At 38.0% G+C, this 13445-nt stretch overlaps 1 protein-coding gene across 1 annotated transcript in view; it reads right to left on the reverse strand.

Moving 5' to 3' along the window:
* Positions 1–13445, reverse strand: part of DOK6 (docking protein 6) — a 243200-nt gene that overhangs the window by 53168 nt on the left and 176587 nt on the right. Inside the window, exon 6 of the mRNA XM_065669341.1 lies at positions 6344–6482. Within this exon, the coding sequence (XP_065525413.1) occupies positions 6344–6482 (139 nt within the window). The remainder of the gene's footprint in view (positions 1–6343; positions 6483–13445) is intronic.

Genomic DNA, 13445 nt, shown 5'->3' on the forward strand with positions numbered 1-13445 from the left:
TTTATTACAAATTTTGGTTCAGCTCCTACTTTATATTAGGGGGAAGGCAGATTAAAGTCTAAGGTAGCACAATACAGAGAAAGCTAAAAGAACACTAACATTATATAAAATAGACCAGAAATTTTTTAGGAGGAAAAAATGAGAGTAATTTCTAGGTTAGGATGCACGTCCATATGGTGAGGTACTTGGGTTTTAGTCGCTAAAAGAGATTTAGAGCATAATTTTGCATTCAAGATCATCCAGCCCAATGGCTACAGATAAATTGTTTTAGGCAAGGGAAGAATTGAATTTTCCCCACCATATTCTGACTGAAAGCCCTCACATCTTTTACCACTTCAAGAACATTCAAAACTTCAGTGCAATCTTTAGTTTTCAAAAGGCAAAACAGCATTTAAATTACATCACCAACTACTAAAATATCTGATACACTCATATGCAAGGACTTGCCAGCTCTGCTTTTGTACCTACCCACACCACCTACCTACACACTTCATAAAGCTTTATGCTGCCTGTAGTGCTTCTGACATGACAAATACCTCTGTTACCCACCCTGGCTTTATCACTTCATATGAGCAGCTGCACTGACACTCTGTTACCATAGTAAAGACTTGCCCTACACTGAGGGTTCATTCAAACACACAGCACAAACATCCAGCAACAACAACCACCTGTAGCATCCGCTGCAGAAGCTGGGCTTTACATCCTATCCTCTCACTTCCTGCAAGGTGCTGTATAGGGGCACAATAGACCCCTGCAGCTGACAGAGGAAAAGGTGGTAAAAGAGGTGTTGACCCATCAGGAAAAGAACAGGAGAGGGACTCTAATGGCTGTGGAAGTCTGAATCTCATAGTGGGATGAAGCGTTTTCTTTAGGAAGCGAATGGCACCTGCTGCACAGCTTTTGAATGTGTACTATTAAATATTAGTAAAATGATAATGAAATCTACATTCAATAAAATATTTTCTTTCAAATTAGATTAAAAAATAAACCAGCTCCAGTTGAAGGAATCATTAATTGCCACCCTGTCTAAATATCCACAAATCTCTTACATCTCAAGTGGAGAATGTCAGAAATAGAATCATGATGAAACATTAGGATTCACTTCATCCAAGTCCACAGAGTTTTCTGAGCCCAAGGACTAACAAAGCGCCTGGTAAAATTCTTAAATATTCTCACAGAAAAATCCGAATCAGGAAAATGTCATTATGTGCTTAATGAAACAAGAACCCTATGGGAAATTACTGATACTTATGGGAACTGACTTTACATAACTCAAACATGAAAGTATACAGATTTTGACTTAGAAGGAAGAAAAAACAAACAAACAAACAAAACCCAACACCCAAACCCAAGAATTCAGCATTCTTGGGCTTGTTGTTAATCTTGGCAATATTTACAGATGGTTGTGATTTGACACATAGTTCAGTGGAACAGTCACAATTTTCTATTACTGGTTTCCACCACAAAGAAGGGTGAGCTTTAATGCTCTAGAAGTCCTCTCCTGCCCAAAATGCAGCAAGGCTTTTTCAGTTTTAACTTGTAACTTTCAAAGATACTGTCCCTCACAGCATCCTTATGGACAAGTTGCCCAGCTGTAGGATGCGTGAAGAACCGGCTGAAAGGCAGAACTCAAGAGGACTGAAGTGAATGGGGCTATATCTGGCTGGCAACTGCTCACCAGCAGTGTTCTCCAGGGTTCAGTTTTAGGGTCATTTCTGTTCAATATATTTATCAGTGATCTGGATGCAGGAGCTGTAAGCACCATTAACAAGTTTGCTGACAATACCAAATTGGGAGGTGCTGTTGACTCTCTTGAGGGACAGGAGGCCTTGCAAAAAGATCTAGATAGACTGGAGCATCAGGCAATGTTTAATGGGATGAAATTTAACAAGTCCAAATGCTGGATCCTACACTCAGGATGGTGTAACACCAGGCATAAGTATAAACTGGGAGAAGAGTGGCTGGAGAGCAGCCCTACAGAAAGAGATCTGGGGGTGCTAGTCAGCAGCAGGCTCAACAAGAGTCAGCAGTGTGCCTTGGCAGCCAAATGGGCAAACCACAACACGGGGTTCATCAAACATAGCACAACCAGCTGGTCAGAAGAAGTGATTATCCCTCTGTACTCAACATTGGTGCAAGCTCATCTTGAGCACTGTGTGCAGTTCTGGGCCCCACAATTTCAGAAAGAGGTGAAAATTGTTGACTGTGTCCAGACAGGAGTAACAACTGGTGAGAGGGCTGGAATGCATGTCCTGTGAGGAGTGGCTGACGACTTTGGGCTTGTTGAGTTTGGAGAAATGGAGGCTGAGTGGCAACCTCATTGCTCTCTACAGCTTTCTGAGAAGGTGGAGACGTGCTGAGCTCTTCTCCTTGGAATCCAGTGATAGGACATGTAGGAATGGTACAAAGCTGAGCTAGGGGAGGTTTAGATTGGATATTAGGAAGCATTTGTTGCCAAGAGGGTGATCAAACACTGGAACAGCCTTCCTAGCGAGGTGTTCAATGCCCAAGCATGCCAGTATTTGGACAATGCCCTTACCACCACGTTTAACTTCTGGTCAGCCTGGAAATGGTCAGGCAGTTGGACTAGAAGATTGCTGTAGGTCCTTTCTAACAGAAATATTTTATTCCATTCCATTCCAGTCCAGTCTATTCTATTCTGTTCTGGTTCTGGTTCTGGTTCTAGTTCTAGTTCTATTTTACTGCTGTTCTGTTCTGCTTTCTGTTCTGCTGTGTTCTGCTCTGGAAATAAGCTTCACAACACCCATGGGAACCAAGTAAACAATTCACTATGTATTGCAGTAAAGCATCCATCTTTTTACAGGGTTATAAAGTTTCTAAACAAACATTGCAGTGAAACATCATAGATGGTAAATAAAGAACAAAAATGAGCTAAATATCAGAATGAATAATTGGCCTATATTTTAGGCTATACTTTAACTTGCAAAAAAAGCATGAGCTCACGAATGATCCTAAAAATTCAGAACCTCAGTGGTTGAGTTTATATAGCATTTGGAAAGAGAAGAAAACACACTAAAAGACCAATGTGCTGTGACATGGGATCATCTATGGATGGATTCCAGTAATTTTCTTCTTCAGTTTCTCATCCAGGTATTGACACGGCGCAAATGCACTCCGGCAGAATTAGAACATAAAAGAGCTTTGTCATAGTAAGTAAATTGCAGTACTGAAATGGAGCCCAAAAGACATATATTTTAACTAAATATATTTTATATTCATTGGGTTGGCAGCATCCACTAGTGTTCTGTTTTTCCCATACTTCACAACTTAAAAATAATAGGTGATAGGCATACCATTGCACAAAGACATAAATAGCCATAAACCAGTCAAAGTTCTGGAGCTGCACTGGAAATGGTGGGATACTTCAATTTGAAACCATCATTTTAAATAAAAAATTTAAAATGCTTGACGTATTTCCTGATGATGCTTGATCTTGTAATGTTTCGATGAGTATATGTTTGTGTTGTGATGAGGTTAAAAATGTATGAAGAAATACATATTACAGACTTACACGACAAAGCTAAATTAAAAGTTTGTTATGACACTAATGCTGTTACTGTCTCCAGCCTCAGATTATTTTTGTTTCTTTTCTGATTCTGAGACAATTTATAGTAATATTCTTCATTCTGTTTACATGCCTATTAAAACTGTGTCTGACACACTGTAATTTATATTTATCCTCAGACCCATCCTATGAAATATTGTTACCCTCCTCATTCTGTTCTGAATAAAAAGATTAAATGACTCCCAGGCTTATTTCTCAGCCACCTTCCTCTTCAACCTCACCTTAAACCCGTTGCATTGCCTGATATTTGTCTTATTTGGCGCACTCATTACTCCACTCCTAATAACATTTTTTCAAAAAAAATATATAAACTGACTGATAATATCTGTTTTAAATGTCAGAAATCTATCATGATGACTCCTTCACTTACATTAAGTTGAATATTAGAGACAAGACTTGTAAATAATGATGATGGGAAAAAAAATATAAGATGCAATGTCCAGAAAGGTGTTTATCTTCTCGCAAATGTTTAAAGGATCACAATCTAAATGGCATTATTTTTACAGCTCTGCTGTCTAAAGCAAAACAAGTGCCATGGAAATTTCCTACAACAATAAGTTATGAAACTTATGCCATTATATTTTCTTCATGCATTTATACTTCAGTTTTACTGACATTTGATTAACTTTAGCTGCTTAACACCAACTTTAGTGCTATCTTATTTAGAATTATTGTTTTACACACTGTAAATTTTTATATTTTTGAGATTACTTTATAGGTTTTTACTGGCAGCTCTTGAAAGAAGTAATTTACAAGGTTAGAAAGGTATGACTATTTCTTTAGCCTCCCTCATATGCGTAGTCATAACATGAGAAATCTACAGCCCTTAACCCCCATGTTATGCACTTGAACAACAGTGGGTGAAGAAGTTATATCAGGAGTGTTTCCAGTGGAGGCTGAGTGGCAGAAGATCAAAGCTGGCATTAGGGATGAAAATGCTTTGGTAAGTATTGCATCCTGGTGTAGAGGCTAGGAAGACAAGTGCACCTGAAACCAAATGTGCTCATATGCTGGCTTGTGAAAAATACCTTTTAAACTATTTATCTGAAAGAGTTTAAAAAAAGATCACCAAAACCAACATCATCTACTGATTCCAAGCAGGGTACTCAGCATTTGCTGAGGGTGAATAACTCTTTTTCATTCTCTCCTCAGGACAGGACAACTGAGAAGACATAACAGTTTACTGCCACCTCTGTAACCCAATTTCTCTCAGTAACCCTGCAGTATACTATTCCTTTTAGCCACAGTTTTGTTTTGTTTTTCCAGATTAGGAAGCTGAATTGACTCACTGAGTCAGAGAAGCACCTAAGCTAACAGAAAGGTAATGGAAAAATCTTGCAGCCCAGACTGGGGACTGGAGAGTAGTGATAGAACTGGCTGTTAGACACTCAGATGTGCATCTTCTATGCTTAACACCTGACTACAGTTAGTGGGGGTATGTGCTGTTCTTGAGGCTAACACTTTTCTTTCAGTAATTCCAAGACTAACAGTCTGATCAGATCTCTAAATTATATTAACACCCCCGAATAAAAAACAAAAACAAAAACAAAAACAAACAAGAAACCAGAAAACAAACAAGCAAGCAAACAAACAAACAAATAATAAAACAACCAAAAAACCCCAGGGGCACATGGAAGGGGCAAGAGAAGAGGTTTGTAAGAAAGCATATTATTCAGATGACAAAACCAGAATTGCTGACATTTGCATATAGATAACAAAGCAGTACAAAATATGATATTGTAAATAGAAAGCCGGTCATTGTTTTTTTAATTAATTTGTTATGCTGAAACTGTACAATCACTACCAAAACACTCCAATTGCCCCCTCTGCAAAACAGCTGCAAAACAAAATTGCCATCTGTATTACACTGATCCATCAAAAAAGCAAATAACAAAAGAAGTGAGTATAGAGATAACAATTTCCCTGAAAAGAATCTCAATTAAAGTACTAGCATTGGCACAAATTAAGTCTTTTCCCAAACACATAAGATCATTGCCCACTTTATTATAATATTTGAATAAAATCCAGTCCGCTTTAATGTCAATAAAACCAATAACTAACTCAAACCCACACCTACGCTAGTGATTAATGATCCCATATTTCAGGTCTTTTTCCCTGTGTTATAATTTGAAGGGGAAACGGGCAGAAGATAAAAGCGTACATGACTGCCTACTTAAACTGACTGAGCTTTTGCTCACGATGACAATGGAGCAGACCTGGTACTATATTATCTGCCACAGAACATTTTTGCTTCCAGTCCGCGCCCTTTCAAAGATAAATGGAAAGGCTTAGTTTCTCCTCATGCCTCTCCTGAATATTTTACTTGGCTTCAGCAACTGATTTCTTAGCATAAAAATGAATGTATCACTTAACATTCTGAAACTGAATCTTCGTGTCCAGAGACCTCCATAAATGAAGCAAATTTCAAAACCGAACACCATTAGCTTACTAGTTGAAGTATAAAATCAACAGATTTTTCAGCGTCTCTTACACCACCCACAGCTTCTGCATAGCTTATGGTACTCACCGGACTGAAAACACACCAACAGCAATCATTATATAGCACACACTGAAAATCCCCGACCATGAAAATGCATGAATTCAAAAATCTCTTTTGTATTTGTACACAGCTAATACCATCATTAGAGATGAATCCATGGAATGCCATTCTTTTGTTCGTTACCATTTTTTAATAAAGTTAAAAAAAAAGTTAAAACTTTTTTAATAAGTTTAAAGACATTGATGAAAGGCCCTTACCCTTGCCTTCTGCTCCATCTCCATCATTAATCTTTCATGTTGCTCTGCTATTGCCAGTGTTGCAGAATGGACTTTCTGATATATCATTTCTCCTTCTCGTGTCTGAAAGGTGAACAGCCCTTCTCCTGTGTCACACATCCTACAGTGAGATTTAAGCAGAATGGAAAGTAAAAAAATGAGCATTATGTAATTTTATCTACTTATTACAAAAAGGGCACACCTTGCAGTGGGAAATTACGGCTTTTGTAGTTAAACTCTGGAATTCTGAGCATCTGCAGTTATTTTTACCATTGAAGAGAGACATAGTACAACAGATGTGCTGAACTTCATGAACATAACCTTTAAATTCAGTTTTAATCATCGTATGGGTATTGAGAAAGAAGTTTTAGCATAGAATAAAAACTTGAATACATTTAGCTATTTCCAGCATTGTTTAAAATGTCTGCACATGTAAGAGGGAGCAAAATGTTATTCTCTAAACCAATTCAAGCCAGAAGTGCAAAGCACATCAGGTCTTTGAAAAGCTGATGTTTGAAGAGAACACTGACCAATTAAAAATGTTATGGTTAATCACTAAAAAGAAGTGATTATGAAAGACATTTTAAGTAATGAAAGACAGCATTAAGAGGGTTAAATTATAACTGCCTCAGTGCAGTTATGTGAGTCAGTGTCTAAAGCTACCTTGACACTTACAAAAGCCATTCAGTCTATCTGACAATAGGAAGAGTATTTCTATAGTATAAGAGGATTAAATAGCGAAAAAAAAAAACAACCCAGAAAAAAAATAATTTCTTCTTTTGAGAGAACAACTGCTGTTACCCTTATCTGTGATATCACCGTGGCATTATTCTGTGGAAGAAAAGTGGTACATAGTAATGCAATGACAAAGAAGGCTGGGAAATACAGCAAACGGGAAGAGACAACAATATTAGGTTATTGAATGACCTTCACACAGAAATCAGGAGGCAAACTGCTCAGCATTTTAGAAAAATGTGTCCTGAGTAGCCTAACACTCTAACAGGTTTTTAAATACCAATATCTTTAGAGTTTACACCCCAGATTCTGTATGATTATTTATACATTGAATTTTAAAAATGTTTTCCCATCAAATGAACATATAGATCTATGCTATTTTAATTAAATAATCATTTGAATATGTCTCCGGCTATGTTACATGCACACACTGCTACATTACAGCTTCTTGAAAATGGAATAATGTTTTTCATGAGACATCTTTTTGTCAAATTAGAATACAGCTTCCCACAAAATTTTATTTCAAAACTCAGTTGAACAGGACTATTGTGCTGCAGAAGAGAGTACTGAGAGCTCAGCAGTTGCTTTTGATTTCAAGGCTGACCACTGAAAATAAAACCTTATTAACACTTACAAAATCTTTGCCTGTCATTGGAGGAGACATGCTTTTGTGAGACTCCTATAAAGAACTTGTGCACAGCTATGTTTGGGAAGAACAGAAAGTACCAGAGGCAGAAACAGATAAAACAGAGGCACTTCTGGAAACTACCTGGTGAAAATACTTAGTAATGAGGTGTGGAAAAGAAAGTAATAGTCTTAAGAACAGATGATTCATAATATTATCCATATGGAGAGTATCCATAATTCTGGAATGAAAATAGTCTTCTCAATCCCAAGATGTAAAGAAAATACAGTCTATTTTGGATACAGGAATTATTTGATCAGTATTAATCTGATGTGCTGATTAATAGATTAAAAAAAAAAAACCCAACTTTTTTATTAAATTCCAACAGAGATCAATATCCCTGCTGTGAATATTTAAGATACTTTATATCCTTCGCCACAGTCCTCCAAAGAGCTTCTGGTAGAAATAAAATGTCTCCAGAGTTTTGCAACATTATGGCAACAGCTTTTCAGATCCCTCAGGGCATCATATAGCTGGTACTCTCCTTTTGTGTAAAGAGATCTTAATAAAATTCAAACAGCGTGAAATGGAAAGTCTGGAAAAAATTAGGAGGCTTCAGAAACTGAAGCAAAATATGATCTCTTTGTTGGTTCCAGAGGATGAAAAATCCTACAGGGATAAAAACAAGGAAACAGGAAATGCGGCATGATCAAGATTCAGGAGATAAGCTGCTTGTTTTGACAGAGCGAAACTAATTGCCACCACTGTTGATCAGACTAAGGTCTGTAACACCTTCATGAGCCATGGGTGGAGGCAGCGATGCAGGCTGTGGAGGTGCCTCAGCACCTCACCCACTGCACAGAACAGCACTTCAGGGCCCTGCTTCCCCACAGCAATGGGTGACTGTGGCAGACATGTCACAGCAATGCTGGAAAGCCACAGATGACAGCCTCCCTGTGTCTGCATTGTGGGCTTCCCTGGCTAACGGTGATATACATGGCTGATGTACAAGTACATGATATACATGAGGATTCCCTGGCTGATGATATACACGCAGCCAATCCCTCTCCTCCTTCCTTCTCCTTCTTTTTCTCCTTCTTTTTCCTTCTCATCTTGCCTCCTCTCTTTCCCCTTTTCCCCTTCTCCTTTCTCCTTCCCCCTTCCCTTGCCTTGCCTTCTCTTCTTTTCCCTTTCCTCTCCTATTCCCTCTCCCTCTCCCTCTCTCTCCCTCTCCTTCCTTTCCCTTCTTTCCCTTTTCCTTTCCCTTTCCTTTTTTGTCCTTTCCCTTTCCTTTTTTTGTCCTTTCCCTTTTCCTTTCCTTCTCCTTTCTGTTCTAGTCTGTTCTTTTTTCTGTTCTGTTCTTTTTTTTTTTTCTTCTGTTCTATTCTATTTTCTGTTCAGTTCTATTCTAGTTTCGACGCCAAGGTCAGCTGCATGTTTCAGGGTTAGTTTCAGTCTTTCTAGAACAAGGAAACAAACTAAAATAGAAGCACTCTAAAGCATGATGGAGATGAGGACAGGCAAAGGGGTAAGTGTGCTCTTGTAAGTTTAAGAGCTTTGCCAAAAAAAGCCTTTTACTTATCTGGGTACATGACTGGACAAGCCCATAAGTTGAAGCACACTTTTTGGCTTGTTCTGTTTACAGTCAAAACATAGCCAGAAAAACAAAGAAACTCTTTTCTTTACAGCCTTCTCTGCTGCCAGATAACTGTCCATTTAAAGCTACAGTTTCAGGTTTAGCCTTGCTACTGCATTGCTTTATTGTGAGTGAAAATGAAATAATTGAGGGTAAACAATTTTTTTTCTATGTTCAGTGCAGATATGATTGTTCAGCTGCTAATTTATTAACATCTTCATAACTTTTGTGTGTCCTATAATCACTTTAGAGAAAAGGCAGGGCAAAGATGTGGGCCTCTTCTCTCCCTGATGCTGCCGCAGTTATGCAATGCAGGTCTCCCAGCTCAGTATGACCTTCACTGTCAAAAATCTTCACTGATTTTGTGTACTTAAATTTTTGTACGAGAGACTTAACTGTCTGTGGATGCTTGAAAAGTGCTGATATTAGCTTGTCTATTTCTGTGTTTTCCAACTTTAAAACAGGAATGTTATTAACCTATGCTTTAGGATATTTAAGGATTCAATACATTAAAACGTATCAAGTGCTTTGACAGAAACAGGAAAGTGCATTTTTTCCTATGTTATTAAAGATTGATATAACTGGGCAGATAACAAAACCAGCAGATAAACCAATAATAAGTTTTACGTCTTAAAATACTTGCACAGCTTTTCACACTCATCGTTGTTAGCAGACCTGGCTCAAGAGCCAGAGGAAGGAATAGGAAGTAGGTGAGAGCTAAGCTTGTGGCTCAGAAACTGGAGAAAGAGATCAACAGTGAAAGTTCTTGCTTTTACTCAAAGGTAGAGCTTCTGTTCAGGCCAAAGAGATTTTCCCACCAGTACTGCCAGATTTTTTTCAGCATTTCCCAACTTCCCATAAGGTTTCCCACTGCTCACTACTGTAACTTAATCTTTTAGAGCAGAATCAAGATTATATATTAATTATGTATTTACCTCATAGAATTCCCTTCAAAAAGGAAACTTGACTTGACCACCATTTATGAGCGGCACCTTTTGTCAATTAGAGGTTCATGCTCTCCTGTCATGGCTGAAATATTTTGAAAGTTTAATGGTGCAATATTCAGCAACTGCATAAGAGGACAAGAATCTGACATCTCAGCTTCATTTCACTACTTCAGTTAAGGGTAAAATTAATTTTCACAATAATGAAGGTTGTCTGAAAACTAAGCTGCTTAGACACATTATTTTCTATAAGTCCTTGTTTTAAAATGAAGGATAAATGATAACTGTAACCAGAAACATTTTAGTCCTTCATATATCTAAATCTAAATTTTAATGGATTTGAATGGCTTCTTTTTTACCCACAAATAGTTTAGCATTAAAGAAATAATGGTTGTCATATACTCAAAAGTATGTAAAATTACATACAAATAACAAATTAAAAAGGTAATGATCCTCAAGTAGCCCTTGAAAAAAACAACATAAAATGTTTATTATTAGTAATTATGGCTATTAATAGCTAATACATGATAACTAGCTTGTACCCTAGTTTAACAGTTCTTTGAATGAAAAGGAATTTTTTTTTTTTTTAATGAGAACATAACATGAATAGGTATTGTCCAGCAATCAGAGTGCTAAAATGTAGCAGTACCAAACTGGACGTAACTGCTGTTGCATAGTCTGCACCTGATGAGTGAAAAATTATTTCCTTTAAACAGTGAAGCTGATTACTCAGATACTTCAAGGCCCAGAAATGAAGACAGGTAGTGCTTATTTGCTGATGAAGGTGGTCAGATGTCATGTATGGGACTAGACTTGATACTGTCACAAGGCAAGTAGTAAATAAAAGACCTTTTCTTTAAAGTCCTGAAGCTGTGGAAAAAAACCAATTGGTATGCAATTTTTAACTCTGAACTGAGACACTTATTTCTTGTGTTGCTGCAGTTTAGATTTTCTAAAATATGGTGGAAACTAGCAATTTTGATTCCAATTTAATTAGATTATCAGTGGAGACACACAAACAATATCTCTCTTGTGGATATCTAACTTTTATTTTTTCCTTGTTTGTTGTTATCTTCACTTGAGCTAAGTTATTTTGACAGAAGTACTGTTTGTTCTTTGTGTGCAAGGATATTACACACAGCGTACACTAAAGACAGGATAGGTAACCAGTAGACCTCGCTATAAAACGAATGCAAATCTCCCCTGAGGGTCCAGATTCTTTACTCATTCCAGTCTTAAACACATGCTAGCTTGCTTCCTCCCAAACTTGTTCTTTTCTGAGAAAATGAAAAAAAGCAAGGAAAGCAAACAAGCTCTTTGTGGCAGGGACATGTTTACATGAAAAGCACCCTTTATATCTAGGACTACTCATCAAAACAACTGAAAAATAAACTATGTATATTTTTATAAGATTGCAAGTCAGATTCTATGTTGAAAGGGCAGAAAAACACAGGAAGAAATAAGGAAATATTGATAAGAATCCTAACTTACAATAAAGCAGACAAAAAAGGGATAAAATTGGTGGGGTAATCAATAAGAAAAATGGTAACTACATAAGTTGGGGCAAGGTTTGTGAATGTGGGGAAAATGTCCTCTGAAAAATCTGTGAAAGGGAAATGAAGATCATAAACATGAAGCACAGCAATGATATAAAGGGCAACATCCAGAACAAGCAGACAGACTGAGCGTGGCCTGTTACTCAACCCCTATGTAAATAACGAGTTAGATTGCCATGTTTTGCCATCAGCATTTCAGTTTTATCTGGAATGTCAAATAGCTGTCCTGGCAATTTTATGATCTGAGAAGCAAATAATGAAAATTATCTTATATATATGGCATCTGCCTCCCCCCTTAATGATGCCATTTACTGTCAAGAATATACAACATGAAAAAGTAATTACGCATGATATCTACTAATTGCTGGTGATGGACATTTCTCCATAACTTTTATTGCCATGTTATTGCTCTTCAGCTGAGGTAGGTTAACTTTTCACTGTTCTTGCACACGGTCATGAGACAGAGATAGCAGTGTTGAATCTTAAATTAGCTTCCTTACATGTGCAATCGCCTTGAGTTTAGGCTGAGCTGATATAGGAAACACAGAATATCACCATACCACTGATACAGCTCAGTAACTTGGTCATGGAGCTTAGCCCTGAAGATTTGTTCAAGGTCAGATCTTGTATTTGTGAGTCATCCTCAGCATTTTCAACTAAAAGAACTAAAGGATCACTCATTCCACCAAAGCAGCTTTCCTGCTGCACTTATGATAACATTTGCAGTTCTCAGAAGGAAATGAGTGACGATGATTTGCTATCGGGTAGCTAGGATTGTGTGCGCTCGCAGCCCAGAAAGCCAACCGTATCCTGGGCTGCATCAAAAGAAGTGTGACCAGCAGGTCGAAGGAGGTGATCCTGCCCCTCTGCTCTGCTCTTGTGAGACCTCACCTGGAGTATTGTGTGCAGTTCTGGTGTCCTCAACATAAAAAGGACATGGAACTGTTGGAACAAGTCCAGAGGAGGGCCACAAGGATGATCAGGGAGCTGGAGCACCTCTCGTATGAAGATAGGCTGAGGAAGTTGGGGCTGTTCAGCCTGGAGAAAAGAAGGCTGCGTGGGGACCTAATAGCAGCCTTCCAGTATCTGAAGGGGGCTTATAAGGATGCTGGGGAGGGACTATTCACTAGGGACTGTAGTGATAGGAGAAGGGGTAATGGGTTAAAACTTAAACAGGGGAAATCTCGATTGGATATAAAGAACAAATTCTTTCCTGTGATGGTGGTGAGGCACTGGAATGGGTTGCCCATGGAAGTTGTTGAATACTCTATCCCTGGCGGTGTTCAAGGCCAAGTTGGATAAAGCCTTGGGTGGCATGGTTTAGTGTGAGGTGTCCCTGCCCATGGCAGGAGGGATTGGAACTAGATGATCTTAAGGTCCTTTCCAACCCTAACTATTCTATGATTCTAAGTTGCACAACTTTTTAAAATATTATTTGCAGTCACAGTAACAAAACTCTTGGTGCTAGTCTGATGACTACTAATTTCTAGTCTTCATGAACAGAAAAGCGTCTCCTCTAAAAGGGACACGTTTTGTGTGAACAGTGTTTTTTCATGATAAGATTATTTCTTTTTCTGCCTAAACTAAA

The sequence above is a fragment of the Lathamus discolor genome, chromosome 2 (assembly GCF_037157495.1).
Source record: "Lathamus discolor isolate bLatDis1 chromosome 2, bLatDis1.hap1, whole genome shotgun sequence".
NCBI classification, from domain to species: domain Eukaryota; kingdom Metazoa; phylum Chordata; class Aves; order Psittaciformes; family Psittacidae; genus Lathamus; species Lathamus discolor.